The 18,993-nt window shown below is 46.1% G+C and overlaps 1 protein-coding gene across 4 annotated transcripts in view; it reads left to right on the top strand.

Moving 5' to 3' along the window:
- Nucleotides 1–18,993, top strand: part of AVL9 (AVL9 cell migration associated) — a 170,654-nt gene that overhangs the window by 51,050 nt on the left and 100,611 nt on the right. For 2 of the 4 annotated variants that reach the window (XM_058183863.1, XM_058183866.1), the window contains exon 3: nt 18,725–18,810. The exons of the other annotated variants lie outside the window; for them this stretch is intronic. In XM_058183863.1, the coding sequence (XP_058039846.1) occupies nt 18,725–18,810 (86 nt within the window). The remainder of the gene's footprint in view (nt 1–18,724; nt 18,811–18,993) is intronic. 4 annotated transcript variants of the gene reach the window in all.

The raw sequence follows: 18,993 nt of genomic DNA, 5'->3' as shown, positions 1-18,993 counted from the left end.
CTCTAATCTGCAGTTTACTTGTGAGCACCATTGGCCTTTCTCCCTGGCTCTCCCAGCCAGTGGTGCTGACAAGTAATCTGCAGCTATGATCTTCTGCATGCTTCCCTCACAGGTCAGATTGGCTGGGGGAAACAAATGGGAAGGGCTCTGGTGCAATGATTCAGGCTTCCCTCGCTAAATTTAAATATAAAATACATAATATAAAATATAAAATAAACCCCATTTAAAACAAATTAAAAACCCCTATCAAGCCAGTCCTGCTCGGAAGAATAGGTACGTCTTCAGCTCGCGGCGAAAAGTCTGGAGGTCAGGAAGTTGTCGAAGTCCTGGGGGAAGCTCATTCCAGAGGGTAGGTGCCCCCACAGAGAAGGCTCTCCCGCTGGGGGTTGCCAGCCGACACTGTTTGGCTGACGGCACCCTGAGGAGACCCTCTCTATGGGAGCATACCGGTCGGTGGGAGGCATGTGGTAGCAGAAGGCGGTCCCGAAGATATCCCGGTCCTATGCCATGGAGCGCTTTAAAGGTGATAACCAACACCTTGAAGTGCACCCGGAAGACCACAGGTAGCCAGTGCAGCCTGCGCAGGATTGGTGTTATATGGGAGCCATGAGTGGCGCCCTCTATCACCCGCGCGGCTGCATTCTGGACCAACTGAAGCCCCCGGGTGCTCCTCAAGGGGAGCCCCATGTAGAGAGCATTGCAGTAGTCCAGGCGAGAAGTGACAAGGGCGTGAGTGACCGTGCATAAGACATCCCGATCTAGAAAGGGGCGCAACTGACGGACCAGGCGAACCTGGTAAAAGGCTCTCCTGGAGACGATTGCCAAATGATCTTCAAAGGACAACCGTTCATCCAGGAGAACACCCAGATTGCGCACCCTCTCCATTGGGGCCAATAATTCGCCTCCAACGGTCAGCCGCGGTTGCAGCTGGCTGTACCGGGATGCCGGCATCCACAGCCACTCAGTCTTGGAGGGGTTGAGCTTGAGCCTGTTTCTCCCCATCCAGACCCGCACGACTTCCAAACACCGAGACAACACTTTGACAGCTTCATTGGGGTGGTCAGGGGTGGAAATGTACAGCTGGGTGTCATCTGCGTACAGTTGATAACTCACCCCAAAACCACTGATGACCTCACCCAGCGGCTTCATATAGATGTTGAACAGGAGAGGCGAGAGAACCGACCCCTGTGGCACCCCACAAAGGAGGCGCCTTGAGGTCGATCTCTGCCCCCCTGCCAACACCGTCTGCGATCGGTTGGAGAGATAGGACGAGAACCACCAAAACACGGTGCCTCCCACTCCTAAACTCCCCAACCGTCGCAGCAGGATACCATGGTCGATGGTATCGAAAGCCGCTGAGAGATCTAGGAGAACCAGGGCAGAGGAATAACCCCTATCCCGGGCCCTCCAGAGGTCATCCACCCACGCGACCAAAGCTGTCTCCGTGCTGTACCCGGGTCAGAAACCGGACTGGAACGGGTCTAGATAGACAGTTTCATCCAGGTACTGGGGTAACTGATGTGCCACCACACTCTCAACAACCTTCGCCACAAAGCGAAGGTTGGAAACTGGACGATAGTTACCTAAAACAGCTGGGTCCAGGGAGGGCTTCTTGAGGAGGGGCCTCACCACCGCCTCTTTCAAGGCGGTGGGAACAACACCCTCTCCCAAGGAAGCGTTGACAATTCCCTGGAGCCAGCCTCGTGTCACTTCCCGGGTGGCCAGCACCAGCCAGGAGGGACACGGGTCCAATAAACATGTGGTGGCATTCAGCCGTCCAAGCAACCTGTCCATGTCAACCATAAAACCATAAAACCATTTAAAACCAGAATTACTTCGTTGGATATTTTAAAGGGGATACATATTTAATTTTACACATGTTAACAGCTGCTAGAATTGTGTTTGCACAACAATGGAAAAACAAAGAGATCCCGATAGATGAAAATGTAATAAAAAATATTAGAATGTGCAGAAATGAATAGATTAACACTTAAAATTAAGGAGAAGGCTTCGAATACTTTTTAACGTGGGATTTGTTTTATCAATGGCTAATAAACAACATGTTTATTGGACCCGTGTCCCTCCTGGTTGGTACTGGCCACACAGGAGGTTACACGAGGCTGGCTCCTGGGAATTATCAACACCTCTTTAATGGAGGGTGTCTTTCCTACTGCCTTGAAAGAGGCGGTGGTGAGGCCCCTCCTTAAGAAGCCCTCCTTGGACCCGGCTATTTTGACAAACTACCGTCCTGTCTCCAACCTTCGCTTTGTGGCGAAGGTTGTTGAGAGTTTGGTGGCATGTCAGCTTCCCCGGTACCTGGATGAAACTGTCTATCTAGACCCGTTCCAGTCCGGCTTCAGGCCTGGGTACAGCACGGAGACGACTTTGGTCGCGTTGGTTGATGATCTCTGGAGGTCTCGGGACAGGGGTTGTTCCTCTGTCCTGGTCCTACTAGATCTCTCAGCGGCTTTTGATACCATCAACCATGGTATCCTGCTGCGATGGCTGAAGGGTTTGGGAGTGGGGGGCACCGTTTTTCGGTGGTTCTCCTCCTATCTCTCCAACTGATCGCAGACGGTGTTGGCAGGGGGGCAGACCTCAAGTCACCTCATATGTGGGGTGCCACAGGGGTCGATTCTCTCGCCTCTCCTGTTCAACATCTATAAGGGCCGGTTTAGCTCACGCTGGTAAAAGCCTATTATTAAGAACACAGTAGCCTGCAATTACTGCAGGTTCGAGCCCGGCCCAAGGTTGACTCAGCCTTCCATCCTTTATAAGGTAGGTAAAATGAGGACCCAGATTGTTGGGGGGGCAATAAGTTGACTTTGTAAAAATATACAAATAGAATGAGACTATTGCCTTATACACTGTAAGCCGCCCTGAGTCTTCGGAGAAGGGCGGGGTATAAATGTTAAAAAAAAAAAAAAAAAAATATGAAGCCGCTGGGTGAGATTATCCATGGTTTTGGGGTGGAATACCATCTGTACGCTGATGACACTCAGCTGTACATTTCCACCCCTAACCACCCCAATGAAGCCGTCGAAGTGATGTCCTGGTGTCTGGAGGCTGTGGGGGTCTGGATGGGGAAGAACAAGTTTCAGCTCAACCCGTCCAAGACAGAGTGGCTGTGGATTATCAGGTGCGCCTGATTCGCCAGTTGCGTCCCTTCCTTGACCGGGATTCCCTACGCATGGTCACTCATGCCCTTGTCACTTCCCGCCTGGACTACTGCAATGCTCTCTACATGGGGCTCCCCTTGAGGAGCACCAGGAGGCTCCAACTGGTCCAGAATGCGGCTGCGCGGGTAATAGAAGGGGCACACGATGCTCCCATATAACACTTCTCCTGCGCAGCCTGCACTGGTTGCCGGTGGTCTTCCGGGTGCAATTCAAGGTGTTGGTTATCACCTTTAAAGCGCTTCATGGCACAGGACCGGGTTACTTACGGGACTGCCTACTGCCACCTATAGCCTCCCATCGGCCTGTGCGCTCCCATAGGGAGGGCCTCCTCAGGGTGCCGTCAGTCAAACAATGTCGACTGGCGGCCCCCAGGGGGAGGGCCTTCTCTGTGGGGGCTCCTGCCCTTTGGAATGAGTTGACTCCGGGGTTGCGTCAACTCCCCGACCTCCGGTCTTTTAAACGCGAGCTCAAGACCTTTTTGTTTCACCGTGCGGGGCTAGCCTGATGAAATTTTTAAGTGGGGGTTTTATGATAGTTTTATCTTAGTTTTAATTCTATTTGGCCATTTTATAATCAGTTTTTTAATATGTTTTTAATTTTTGTTTATGTTTTATTTGGCTGTAAACCGCCCTGAGTCCTTCGGGAGAAGGGCGGTATAAAAATTGAATAAATAAATAGCTAGCTAGATAGATAGATAGATAGATAGATAGATAGATAGATAGATAGATAGATAGATAGATAGATAGATAGATAGATAGATAGAAACAGAACTTAGAAATGTAAAAGTATGAAAGAAAATACCAATTACATAAGGAAAGTTCACTAAAATTGATAAGCAAATATTATTAGTATGTGATCATTATTAATGTGTAGGAAGTTATAGGGAGCATACCCCTTCACCCCCAAAACTAGGACAGTGCCAGGAAAACACCAAAAGAATAAAAACAGTTTTCCCCCAAAAGACTGCAGATAAAACCTTTTTTTTTTCCTTTGAAAGACAAATCCCAGAACCAAACCTGACCTAATTGGAATGCTATGAATAACAAATAGATTAGAAGTCCTGGAAAATGCCAGAAGATTAAATAACAAGGGCAGATCCTGAAAATACTCAAGGAATCGGACTAGGAATGACTTTCAGAACTTCCCTTTTCCTCCTCTCAGACAAGCTTGCCCCTCAGGACAGGAAAGACAAAGTCACAGAAATAAAAACCATCAAAGCAAATAAAAAAACCAAGCACACACACTACAGAAACAAACAAAATCTCAACAAACTGCACTAATTTCAAAATATAAAAGCTATAGACTCATAACATCAAATTTGCTTGCAAGCAAACTCATAAAATTAACTGTACCCAATGAACATACCACATAGATATTGAATGTTTTATGCTAAATTTTAAAAAAAGAGCAACTTAGGTGAAGGCAGGCAGGTCACGTGGGAGGCAGGCAAATTCAGGAGTCACTCATAGGCAGGTAAACTGGAGCCATTAAATTGTATTGATATTTCTGAATCAATGTAAACTTTTGAACACAATTAGGAAGAATACATGCACAGAGTTACCTTCCCATTCTAGATTCAAAATATCTTATACTGTTTATATGTACACACACTTCATGTAGATATAATCTGAAGCTATTGAGAGCCTTAGACAAAACAGATTTTATTGAGTTGCTGGACTCAAATGGCATACAAATTTAATTTTTATTATTATTATTTATTTTATTCATTAAAAATGAAACTCAGTCAACTGAACATTTAAAAATGTGTCACAAATACGGTTGACTGGTGCTAATGGTTGATACGGGTTGCTGCCAGCGTCCTAGGTATCAACCAAATATCTTCTTAAAATATACAATGTTCTGAGCAGCGCAATTTTTTGCAGTTCCACTGGTGTTATTGCAGGAAGTTTCAATTTGTTGATGTATCTTATAAAATTCTTGGACATGGTACCAAGTGCCCCGATGATAATGGATATCACTGTTACATGTTTCATCCATAACTGTGTAGTTTCAATGTTCGGGTTATAATATTTCATTATTGTTTTCCAGTTCTTTTTCTTCAACTTTGGCGTCTCCTGATACAGCAATATAAATAAATTATACACTTTGGCCCTCGACAATCGTGATATCTGGCATGTTTTGTTCCAAATGACGATCTGTTTGTATTTGAAATTCCCACATTATTATTATTAATATTTACTTTATTCATTAAACATGAAACTCAGTCAACTGAACATTCAAAAATGCATCACAAATACCATTGACTCGTGTTAATTATTGATATGGGTTGCTGCCAGCGTCCTAGATATCAACCAAGTACCTTCTTAAGATGTACGATGTTCCAAGTAGCGCAGTTTTTTGCAGTTATTGCAAGAAGCTGCAATTTGTTGATGTATCTTATAAAATTCTTGGACATGGTACCAAGTGCCCCGATGACAATCGGTATCACTGTTACATGTTTCATCCATAGCCATGTAGTTTCGATGGCCAGGTTGCGATATTTCATGATTTTTTCCAGTTGTTTTTCTTCGACTGTGACATCTCCTGGTACCACAATGTCAATAAATTGTACGTTTCGGCTTTCGACAACTATGATATCTGGTGTGTTGTGTTCCAAGTGACAATCCGTCTGTATCTGAAAGTCCCACAAGATCTTCATCTTCTCATTTTCTATAACTTTTTCCACTTTATGTTCCCATGACTTTTTGGATACAGTAAGTTGTATTTTTTACATAATGACCAGTGAATTAATTTAGCAAGTTGGTTGTCTCTAGCTTTGTAATCAGTTTGTGTGATTTTGCTGCATTCACATATTAAATGTGAAACAGTTTCAACTTTGTTGTTGCAAAGTCGGCAGTTTGGATTGTCGGTGGATTTTTGTATCTTTGCTTTCATAGCTGTTGTGATCCCCCAGCAGCATGTAGAGCTGGCAATGGAGTCAGACAGCGATGAGGCTGAGGTAGGGCCAGGGCCATCGGGGAGTGAGGTGTGGACTCCAGAGCCTCCAGAGGCTGACAGTAGCGAGGCAGAGGAACAGGAGGAGCCTGTTCCTAATGCACGCATGAGAAGAACTGCCAGAAGGCAAGAGTAGCTCAAGCAAAGAGGACTACTCGGGAGTAGGGCCAAGAAATGATTGGCTCCTCCCATAAGGCTTAAAACAGACCAGCAACGGTGTTTGGGCTTTGCCAGAAACAACGTTGGTAGCTTCATCTTCTTTGTTTACATCTTGCATTTTTGTATCTGTGATTTCTGAACGTTTGCCAAGAAAGGCCTTTGGCAGTTTGCCTAATTGGATCAAGGTTTACGATAGGACTGAGGAATTTGTGTTGGGAGGAATTTGCTTTAATTTAGCTGAACTACGTTGAGAATGAAGTAGTTCTCAACTGTTCGAATAAAGTTTATTTGTTTTTTCACTGACTGAGTTTCCTACTACCTATTTGGGCCTGGGTCACAACAGTTTGTTTTCCAGCCCATGAAGATAATTATCAACAAACCTCTATCACAATGGAGGAGCTCCATGAATGCGCAGCTTCAGAAGCAAGTAGCTTTTTTATCTGCACAGATGGCTCAGCTCCAAGCTCCAGCTTCTCCCCCTCCACATAGAAGAGGTCATATTGCCGTGCCAGGCAAGTTTGATGGTACTCAAGCCATGTTTCCTGCTATTATGAGACAATGCCAGCTTTTTATCAGCCTGAGAATGGAGGACTTCTCCATTGATCGGGATAAAGTGGGGTTTGTACTCAGCCTGCTCTCAGGCTCTGCAGCTCTCTGGGCCATGCCCCAGCTAGTCCAGGCTAGTCCTCTGTTGGATGATTTCAGGGGGTTTTGTGAGAATCTCATACTTATGTATGAAGACCCCATTAAAATGCAGATTGCCACCAGATGACTGAAGACCCTGAAGCAGGGCCGGAAACTGCTGTAGGAATGTATCAGTGAGTTTCGGCTGCTTAGCCAGGATCCGGCCTGGAATGAGGTGCTCCTCATGAACATGTTCCAGGATGGCTTATTGGAAAAGTTGCAGGATAAGCTGGCTTGGGTTGATATCCCTCTGACCCTCAACGTGCTGGTACATCTATGCCTTAGGATCGATGCCCGGTTGTAGATATGGACCAGTCACTGTGCCCACCAGGAGACCTGTGTGGTTCCAGTCAGGCATGAGACCCCGGCTCCATGGGAGGAGCCCATGAAAATAGATGCAGCCAGACCCCATCTGTCGGTGGCTGAGAAAAATAGACGATGATCAGGGGGGTTGTGCTTGTATTGCAGGGAACCCAGGCACATGGTCGCCTCTTGCCCAAAGAAGCAACGAGGGGAGCCAGCTCCTGGGCCTGCCCCAAAGCCACAGAAAACCTTGTTGGGAAATGCCCTAAGCCCGATCTAGGGGAGACCCTGGGTCGGGCGTGCACCAAGGAACGCCCAGCAGATGTGGAGCCCAGACCCCCCGGCACCTGATTTTGGCGGCAAAAGTCTTCTTGTCCAATAGTCAGCAGGGAATTCTGGCTCATGCCTTGGTGGACTCCGGAGCTACAATTAACATTATGGACGTGGCGTTTGCAGCCAAATATTCAGTCCCTCTGTCCAGTGGATCCTCCCATGCTCGTGAAAACCATTGATGGCCAGGTGCTTCTGTCTGGGCCTATTACAGCTGCCATGCAACCCTTGCGTCTGACCATCGGGTCTCATGAGCAGGCCATTCAGTTTTATATTACCTTCAGCCTGCATTTTCCCATGGTTTGGGGCTTGGCTTGGCACTGGACACATGACCCACATATCTATTGGTCCCAGAACTTCATTGCTTTTCCGAGCCTGCAATGTGTGGACCACACCCGCCAAGTCTATGCAGGCCAGCTACAGGGTCCAATCAGGGTGTCCTTGCCTTTCGACCTCGAGGACTTTGCGGATGTTTTCAGTAAGTAGGAGGCAGACCAATTGCCCCTGCACTGGCCATACGACTGTCCCATTGATTTGATTCCGGACGTGCCACTCCCAGTGGAGCCTTTGTATTCAATGTCGGACCCTGAGTTGGCCGTGTTACGAGACTTTGTGGACAAAAACCTGGCTTGGGGCTTTATCCGGCCCTCGTCATCGCCATTGTCCGCCCCGGTCCTTTCGTAAAAAAGAATACCGAAGACTTGCGGTTCTGTTACGAATACCGCAAGGTAAATGCTATCACGGTGCGCAATCTGTATCCTCTGCCCCTTATGTCCAAACTTTTGGAATGCTTCGGGAGGCTATCATATTCACTAAATTGGACTTGCGAGGGGCTTATAATCTTGTTCAGATTCATCCCGGGGATGAATGGAAGACGGCATTCGGCACCCATTATGGAAATTTTGAGTATATGGTCATGCCGTTTGGGCTCACCAATGCTCCTGCCGTCTTACAACATTTTATGAATGACATTTTTAGGGACCTCTTGGACAAATTTGTCATCATTTATGACATCATTTGTGACATTCTGATCTACTCTCCTTCCCAGGAGAGCCACCAACAGCACCTCTGCCTGGTCCTGCAACGTTTTCGGGAGCATCATCTGTACGCAAAACTGGAGAAATGCCAGTTTTTCCAGTCTACCATCGATTTCCTGGGGCATTGCATCTCTCCCGAGGGCATTGCTATGGAGCCGAGCAAGGTGGAATCTTTGCCTAGTTGGCAACCTCCTCAACAAGTGAAGGATGTCCAATGCTTTCTCAGGTTCACCAACTACTATCAGACCTTTATCCCCGGCTTTGCTGCCTTGATCAGGCCCTTCACTTGGCTTCTGCAGAAAAAAAGTCCCGTTCCGGTTGGGTACTCACACTTTTTGGTGCTCTGATTGTAATACAATGTCCAGGTTTATGTCACATTCTGTGTTCACTGCCAACAGGCCAAATCGACAACGGGAGCCCCTCCAGGGCTACTTCAGCCATTGCCGACCCTGGGGTGCCATTTCCATGGACTTCTCGACTGATTTGCCTCCATCTTCTGGATTCAAACCGTGTTCATGGTGGTGAACATGCTGATGAAGATGGCGCATTTCATTCTATGTTGTGATTTACTGACAGCTCGCACCACTGCCCGCATGTTTATCCAACACATTTTCCGGCTGCATGGCCTGCCAGATAGCGTTGCATTGGACCGAGGGGCTCAATTTACTGTTCAGTTTTGGAAAGGGCTGATGACAGCTTTGGATGTAAAAATCTGCTTGTCATTGGCACATCATCCGGAAACTGACGGCAGGATTGAGAAAGTTATCGGCATTCTGGAGCAATACCTGTGCTGCTTTGTGAACCAGCAACAAGACTATTGGTCGGATTATTTGGCAGTAGCAGAGTTCACGTTCAACAACTCGCAACACACTTCCACGCAAACAATCCCTTTTCTGGCTAATGTAGGATATCATCCTCGGTTCTTTCCACTTACACAACTCGACCTCCCGGTACCAGCAGCTAATGTCCAAGTTGTAGGCCGTCCATCAGTTGATGCGATGGTATCTAGAGAAAGCCAAGAAGGACTATAAAAGAGTCGTGGACCAATCTTGGTGGGCAACGCCAGTATTGGCTGTGGGGGGTTGGGTCTGGTTGTCCACCAGGCAACTTCCATCTGACCAGCCGGTCAGGAAGCTAGCAACCAGTACCTTGGTCCGTTTCCTGTTGAGGCAATTATTAACCCAGTCGCCTACCACCTGACCTTGCCACACTCGATGCGTGTCCACCCAGTCTTCCATAGATCCCTCCTTATCCCAGAACAGCCAGCCTGTCTGCTCTGCCAACCTGACCATCCCCAACCAGCACCACATGACAGAGATGAACCACCTGAGTACAAGGTCACCAGCATTTGGGACTCCTGATGTCTCAAAGGACAGTTCCAGTATCTCATTGAATGGAAAGGATATGGGCCGGAGGACTTCGCATGCATGCACCTGCCTTGGTGAAAGCCTTCCATGACCAATTCCTGTCCCAGCTGCATCCGGATCGTCAGCCCCAGGGGAAGGGCCCTGCTGTGAGGGATAGTGTTGTGGTCCACCAGCAGCCTGCGGAGCTGGCAATGGAGTCAGACAGCGATGAGGCTAAAGTGGTGCCAGGGCCATCGGGGAGTGAGGTGTGGACTCCAGAGCCTCCAGAGGCTGACAGTAGCAAGGCAGAGGAACAGGAGGAGCTGTTAATTGAACTACGCTGGGAATGAAGTAATTCTCAACTGTTCGAATAAAGTTTGTTTTTTCACTGACTGAGTTTCCTATTACCTACTTGGGCCTGGATCACAACAATAGCATTAATTTATAGGGTGTGTTGTTGAGTAGCGAGTATTAAACCTTCTACTTCTTTCTTGATGGTTCCCATCTTAAGCCATGCCCATGTAAAGTTAACATCATATTTTCCTTCAATGTTTTTCAAGTGCTGCCCATGCAAAGTTTTGGTTTTCCATCTATTTAATCTGTCATCCAGCTGTTTTTCCTTATCTGCCTTTGTTTCTGTTGTTTTTATAATGTTCTCTGTTTTCATAGCCTGCAGCAATTTTTCTGTACTTTGGTTCACATAATCATTCAAACTTCGTTTTTCTTCTTCCACAGTTTGATGGATTTGCAATAGCCCTCTGCCCCCTATTTTTCTTGGCAGGTATAACCTGTTGGTGTCACATTGTGGATATAAAGTGCGGTACATATTCAAAAGTTTGTGCATTTTCCGGTTCAAGTTTTCTAGTACAGCCAAAGTCCAATTGATGATTCCAGTGAGTAGCATATCTCTGGAACTGCCAATAAATTAATGGCTTTAATTATGTTTGCAACATTCAGTTTGATTTTAATATTTTGCAGACCCTCCTGATGTATTCCTTTTGCATTGACTTTTTGACTTTTCCATTCAAGATATTAATACGCCTAGGTGTTTGTAACCATCATTTATTTATTAATGCTTTCACAATGCTTCCATTTCCCAGTTCTATTCCTTCTATTTTTTTCCATTTTTCCTTGCTGCATGGATAATATAACACATGTTGTTGTTGTTGTTGTTGTTGTTGTTGTTGTTGTTATTATTATTATTATTATTATTATTATTATTATTATTATTATTATTATTATTATTATTATTATCCTGCCTTCCTACCACCAAACAGGAAAGTAGGCCTCTTTCCCTTTCCTCCTCCCCCATTCCTGATCCTGCCTTCCTACCACCAAACAGGAAGGTAGACCACTTTCCTCCCCCCCATTCCTAATCCTGCCTTTCTGCCCCAAACAGGCAGTTAAGCTTCCATGGCTGGGCCTGGACAGCTATCCAGTGCGGTTCCTACAGTTATGGGATTACCGTCTTTGGATCAGTAGTGACTTAACCACCATGAACCAACCTAGGCACCTATCATCACTAATGATGAGAAGAAATCAACAAAAATCCACATTGGGTCAGTCATCGCCCAGGTCAACAAGGACCACGTCAGATGCTATGGCTCTTGGATATCTGTCAAAAAAGGGCTATAGGATTCAGTTGTTACTGCCAAGAAACCAGGGCATGCTACTGCAAATTGACTGGAACCAAAGTGCAAAACTTGGACAAGAAGAAAATCGAGAAATCATCAAATATTGCTACCAGGCAGAATCAACAGCCAGGGGATTTCGAAAAAGAATGATTCAACTATGAAAGGAAAAACATCTGAACAAAGATTAATGGATCAAAGATGCTTCATCGTCCGTAATAAAGTTTTCACAGATGTGGAAATGCAACTTCTAGAAATGTTGGCTAAAAAGAAAACAACAAGAAGTGATGCACAAACTGAAGAAACTATTCCAACACACGAACAAACTGACCAGCCAGTGGAAGAAAGCAACATACAGGATGAAGATCCTCCTGTGCAACAACTCAAAAGTTTAAAAGCTGTTTAAAAGCGATCGCGCGTCCCGGCCCCTCAGACTTCTCCTGTTCCCTGAGTGGCCAGAATCCTCAGAGCTTGGACCTTCGGCTGATGCTGTGCAATGCACGGTCCGTGGTGAACAAAGCCCCCCTGATTTGTGACCTTATACGGGGGGGGCGCGGACCTTATGGGCATTACAGAGACCTGGTTGGGCACGGAAAGGGGGGGTTCCCCTCGTTGAAATGTGCCCACCGGGTTTCCGAGCATTCCATCAGCCGAGGGCCCAAGGTAGGGGTGGGGGGTGGCGGTTATTATTAAGGAGAGTCTAGAACCGAGGGAGACCACTGTACCTCAGATAGCTGGTTGTGAATCCCTCTTTGTGAAGTGGGGTCATAGGACTCAGGTGGGCTTGTTGATCACGTACCTGGCTCCTTGCTGCGTGACAACAGCCCTGCCTGAGCTGTTGGAGGTGCTTGCCGGGGTGGCAGTTGAAACCCCTAGACTTATGGTCATGGGGGATTTCAACTTGCCATCAACCGGCGTGGCATCGACAACAGCTTGGGAGTTCATGGCCTCCATGACGGTCTTGGACCTGACTCAAGTAGTTAATGGTCCTTCTCACATTGGGGGAGGCACACTGGATCTGATTTTTATCTCTGGGCAGTGGTTGAATGATCTGGATTTAGGAGATTTAGTTATTGAGCCTTTGTCATGGTCAGATCATTCTCTCCTTCGTCTGGACTTTCGGACCGCCACTCAACACCGCAGGGAGATGGGACCAATGCGCTGGTTCCGTCCCAGGCGCCTAATGGACCTGGAGAGGTTCCTGACAGAGCTTGGGTCGTTCCCTGAGGAGCTGGCCCACGGCACGGCTGAAGAACTAGTCGCAGCCTGGGAACGGGCTGCAGCTGGGGCTTTGGACCGTGTCGTGCCTTTGCAGCCTCTGACCCGGCGTAGAACTCAACCAGCTCCTTGGTTTTCCGAGGAGCTGAGGGAGATGAAGCGCTGGAAAAGACGCCTGGAGAGTGTCTGGAGATCCAGCCGCTCGGAAGCTGACCGAACACTAGTTAGGTCATATATTCAGACCTAGGTAGTGGCATTGAGGGAGGCTAAGCATTCCTACGTTTCCTCCCTCATTGCATCGGCAGATATCCGCCCGGCCACCCTGTTCAGGGTGACCCGCTCTCTTCTTCAGCAGGAGGTGCGGGATGACCCCCTACAAGGACGTGCCAAGGATTTCAGTGTGTATCTGCACGATAAAATCACTCAGCTTCGGGGCGGGTTGGATCAAAATTGGGTTGATCCAGGTGAGATGTTAGAGACTCGTCTTGTTGAGACTATTTGGGATGGGTTTAATCCTGTGGCTCCTGAGGACATGGACAGGTTGCTGGGGAGGTTGAATGCCACCACTTGTTTATTGGACCCGTGTCCCTCCTGGTTGGTGCTGGCCACATAGGAGGTGACACGAGGCTGGCTCCGGGGGATTGTTAATGCTTCTTTGTTGGAAGGGGTTGTGCCTGCCACCTTGAAAGAGGTGGTGGTGAGACCACTCCTTAAGGGCCTCTGTGGCTCAGACTGGTAAGACAGTCTGTTATTAACACAGCTGCTTGCAATTATTGCAGGTTCAAGCCCCACCAGGCCCAAGGTTGACTCAGCCTTCCATCCTTTATAAGGTAGGTAAAATGAGGACCCAGATTGTTGGGGGCAATAAGTTGACTTTGTATATAATATACAAATGGATGAAGACTATTGCTTGACATAGTGTAATGTAGTGTAGTGTAGTATAGTGCAGTGCTTGGCTCACGGGAGGCTCACAAGAGAGTTGTGTGGTGGCACTGGCAACAGGCAGAGACATGTGGGAGGGGGAAGGCAGCCACCCACACTCTTCCTCCCACCTTCTGGTTGCCTGCGGCTGCAATGGCTTATATGGCTTTTCAGAACAGACACACTTTTTGCCCAGACACAGAAATGACAGAGACTCGAAGCTTTATCTACTTGCAAATGGGATGCTTTGAAACAGAGCAATTAGCATCCTATTTGTAAGCAGGTTCATCTCCCTCTGGGCAAAAAGTATGTGGCAGAGCCAGAAGCATGGGGAGGAGGCAGGCGATCCCAATGCATCACCCACTGAGTCCCACTGTCTCTTGGGTTGCCCATGGCCATGCCAGGCAGGCACCCCCATGGGGCGTCAGGATGACCTGCCTCCACCCTCCCCCATTCCTCTGCCTTCGCCTGCTACCAGTGCTGCTGTGCAAGCCTCCTGCGAGCCTCTCGGCAGCCAGGCAGCCAGGCAGTACATCCAGATTGCCTGTCTCTCCCCACGTTTGCTTTCATGCTTGGACTAACTGCTTTCTGCCAAGGGGCCATCAGGCTGCGGCTGTTGCTGGAGACTGTTGGCCCACGCGCACTCACTGCCTCTTCTGTTCCCAGCTTATTCCTCCCAGCTTATTTTTGGGGTAGGGCTTATATTAGGTCCACCCCAAAAAATCAGGCTATGGCTTATTTTCAGGGTGGGTCTTATTTTCAGGGAATCATGGTAGTTACCAATTATTCTACTAACGTTACAATAAGCCATTAGTGCATAGTTGTATTAAAAGAAGAAATATATGCTTTCAGAACCAATTTCTTGGTTGCTGAGAAGCAGTTTATATCCATATTAGGCTGCCATTCACCTTCTTTGCTTAATATATTCTGTTAATATTGTGGATAGTAATTAACTGCATAAATTATTATTATTATTATTGTTGTTTCGATTTCTATACCGCCCTTCTCCCAAAGGACTCAGGGCAGTTTACAGTAAAAGTAAAATCAATTAATACAAAGGAAAATTTAGAGTTGGTTGAAGAACTTAAAACCAATAAAACCCCTTATTAAAACCCCACTAGGCCAGTCCTGCACGGTGAAACAGAAATGTTTTCAGCTCGCGTCGAAAGGTCCGAAGATCAGGGAGTTGACGGATACCTGGTGGTAGCGTGTTCCAGAGGGTTGGTACCCCCACAGAGAAGGCCCTCCCCTTGGTGTCGCCAGCCGACATTGACTGGCCGACGGCACCCCAAGGAGAACCTCCCTATGGGAGCGCACTGGTCGATGGGAGATCGCTGGTAGCAGCAGGCGGTCCCGTAAGTAACCCGGTCCTATGCCATGGAGTGCTTTAAAGGTGGTAACTAACACCTTGAATTGCACCCGCAAGACCACCAGAAGCCAGTGCAGCCTGCACAGGAGAGGTGTTATATGGGAGCAACGAGTCGCTCCCTCTATCACCTGGGCAGCCGCATTCTGAACTAATTGAAGTCTTCGGGTGCTGTTCAAGGGAAGCCCCATGTAGAGAGCATTGCAGTAGTCCAGACGGGAAGTGACGAGGGCGTGAGTGACTGTGCACAAGGAATCCCGGTGTAAGAAGGGACGCAACTGGCGTATCAGGCAGACCTGATAAAAAGCTCCCCTGGCAACAGCCGTCAAATGCTCTTCTAACAACAGTCGTGCATCCAGAAGGACGCCCAGATTGCGGACCTTCTCTGTGGGGGCCAATGACTCGTCCCCCACAGACAGCGATGGCCTCAGCTGATTATACCAGGACGCCGGCATCCACAGCCACTCAGTCTTGGTGGGGTTGAGTCGGAGCCTGTTTTTCCCCATCCAGACCCGCACGGCCTCCAGGCAACGGGACATCACCTCAACGGCTTCGCTGGGATGGTTAGGGTGGAAATGTACAACTGCGTATCATCAGCGCACCCCAAAACCATGGATGATCTCGCCCAGTGGCTTCATATAGATATTGAACAGGAGAGGCGAGAGAACCGACCTCTGGGGCACCCCACATAAGAGGCGCCTCGCGGTCGATCTCTGCCCCCCTGCCAACACCGTCTGTGACCGGTCAGAGAGGAAGGAGGAGAACCACCGAAAAACGGTGCCTCCCACTCCCAGCCCCTCCAGCCGCCGCAGCAAGATACCATGGTTGATGGTATCAAAAGCCGCTGAAAGATCTAATAGGACCAGGATAGAAGAACAGCCTCTGTCCCGGGCCCTCCAGAGATCATCCACCAATGTGACCAAAGCCATTTCAGTGCTGTACCTATTTTATTTATTTATTTTTATTTTATTTTTTATTTTATTTGCATTTATATCCCGCCCTTCTCCGAAGACTCAGGGCGACTTATACTATGTTAGCAATAGTCTTCATCCTATTTGTATATTTATATACAAAGTCAGCTTATTGCCCCAACAATCTGGGTTCTCATTTTACCTACCTTATAAAGGATGGAAGGCTGAGTCAACCTTGGGCCTGGTGGGACTAGAACCTGCAGTAATTGCAGGCAGCTGTGTTAATAACAGACTGTCTTACCAGTCTGAGCTACAGAGGCCTAGGCAGGAAGCCGGACTGGAACAGGTCCAGATAGACAATTTCATCCAGGTACTCAGGAAGCTGATGCGCTACCACACTCTCAACAACCTTCACCACAAAACGAAGGTTGGAGACCGGACGGTAGTTCGATAAAACAGCTGGATCCAGGGAGGGCTTCTTGAGGAGGGGTCTCACCACAGCCTCTTTCAAGGCCGTAGGGAAGACACCCTCTCTCAGAGAAGCATTAACAATTCCCTGAAGACAGCCTCGTGTAACTTCCTGTGTGGCCAGTACCAGCCAGGAGGGACACGGATCCAATAAACATGTGGTTGCATTCAGCCTCCTCAGTATCCTGTCCATGTCATCGGGAACCACAGTGTCAAACTCCTCCCAGATGACAGCCTCAAGATAAAGGGCCAGTTTAAAATATAATAAGGAAAATTGGTTTAGGGTTTCCATTTCAACTGGCTGTGAAAATAGCCAATAGTAAAAAAAAATTCTCTCTACTTAAAAATATGCATTTTTACAATCTGAAGGAAGCAAAGGAGTTTTGGATCAGTCATGGGCATGTTTTGTATCTTAAAAGAGTTGCATCCTTTCAAGGCTTGCCCAGTGATTATGTAGACTCAGCAAAATATGCATTTCCTGAGCTCCCTGGCTACTTAAAGACCCAAGGCCTTTAAGAAACTGCTGACAGGGTCAGAGAAGGTGTGCTCATAGTATTTGAAGGGTTTTTTCCCACTTTGTGTCCAAATAACATACTGTATACCTCTATCTGTCTTGAAAGACTGTATGAAGCAGATGAACTAGGAATTTTGCAATAGGAAGGAAGAAAGAAAGCAACTTAGACATTTAGAAGTATATGAAAACAGCTGGAAGAACTTTTTATACAGGACCACAATCCTTGTAAAAGACCTAGATACTTTAATGAATCGTGTATCATATGTATTTTAAGATTATATTGTCTCAAATTTGGAATTGGAATCTTGAAAGAAAGTTTTAAAATGCCAGATTTGATTCTTTGACATATACTATGGTCATATATTTTATTATTGGTTATCTAAATTGATACCATAGCTAAACCTATCCTAATTTAATATTAATTGTGTTCATACGTTACTCTAAACTAGGGCTGTCAAACTCCAAGCCCGTGGGCTGGATGCATCATGCACTGGTCTCGTCCACACCCGCTTTATTGAAGGGGGAAAAAGTCCCGATATGTCACGTGATTCCACTGTGACAACATGAGTTTGACATCCCTGTTCTAAACAATTAATTGTGGTTTACAAATCACAATGGTTGGATTCACAAATCATGCTAAGTTAAAATCTACAGACCATATTAATGGCCTTTGTGATATGTGAAGTTAGTGTATAATTATAATTTAGATAGCAACCTATTAGAAAAAAAGTGGGAACTTTCTATTCTCTTCAGCAGGATGATGAATGAGGAGGTGCTGAACTTTTGTACATTGATTCAAGTTACAAACAATTCTTTAGGAGCAGTTTACCTGAACGAATAATGCTGCGGATATAGAAACTCTTAACAGGATCCCTCTTGCCTGGAATGCTCTTTACCACCATCAAAAAAACCCAAACCATATACTTAGAAATGCTTTGTTGAGGGTTTGGAAAAAGTATCAATATAAGTTAAACTACAAAATACCTATATGGGCAAGTCCCAGGCATGCAATACAGAACAAAAACAGGACGTGATTACTTATAAAGAGCTTCTCTCTATGGAGAAGGGTAAATTACAATTGAAATCTCTAAATATAATGAAAGAAGAAAGGATAATTCATACTTGGTTTCAGTACGGACAATTGCAAGCTAGATGGAAAGAGTACCAGAAAATTGGTATCATGCAAAATGAGGAAAATTTGGTAAAACAGATTAGAGACCAAAGTCAATCGCATATTAAAAGGTTGTATAATGCATTGTTTGAAATAGATTCAGAAACGGAATTAGTTAAGGACTGTATGATAAAATGGGCACAAAATATACAGGAACCTATAATGATGGAAACTTGGGAGAAAATTTGGGTTAGAAATGTTAAATTTACACAAGCAGGGGGAAGGAGGAAAAATATTTGTTAAAATTATGTAAAACTTTTTCAATTAAAAAAAAACCCAAACCAAAGAATTACTTCAGTATGATTAAAATCACAAGTTTTTTAAAATAGTAAAATTGCTTGGGCTGTTCAGAATAGTGATATGCACATTTATATTACCAAACCAAAAATAGCATTTTCTCTCCGATTATGGTACATTAATTTGAAATTTGGTTCTTAGGATTATTTGGAATATTATAGTACTAACGAAACTTAATGTATCAATGTGATACTTATAAGGGATAGCAAAGCAATCTCTTCTCTTCTTTTTTAGACACAGTGTTTTTCCATTTGCCACCAAGAAGTGGAGATCGAAGCACAATATATGGGGTCTCTTGTTATAGGCAAATTGAAGCTAAGGTAATTATTCTGAAGTTAGGTAAACATTTTACTGACAATTTATTGAAAATGCACTAGAGATACTCTTCAACTTACAGCCATGGTAGAGCCTGGAATTTCAATCATAAGTCCCTGTTGAAGTGCTATAGTATGTAATCAGATTCAATTTTACAAGTTTTTACAATGGTTATAAAGCAAGTCTCT

Source organism: Ahaetulla prasina, chromosome 4, assembly GCF_028640845.1.
Source record: "Ahaetulla prasina isolate Xishuangbanna chromosome 4, ASM2864084v1, whole genome shotgun sequence".
Classification (NCBI taxonomy): domain Eukaryota; kingdom Metazoa; phylum Chordata; class Lepidosauria; order Squamata; family Colubridae; genus Ahaetulla; species Ahaetulla prasina.
Note: the sequence above shows the minus strand (reverse complement) of the source record. Positions and strands in the feature narration are given on the sequence as shown.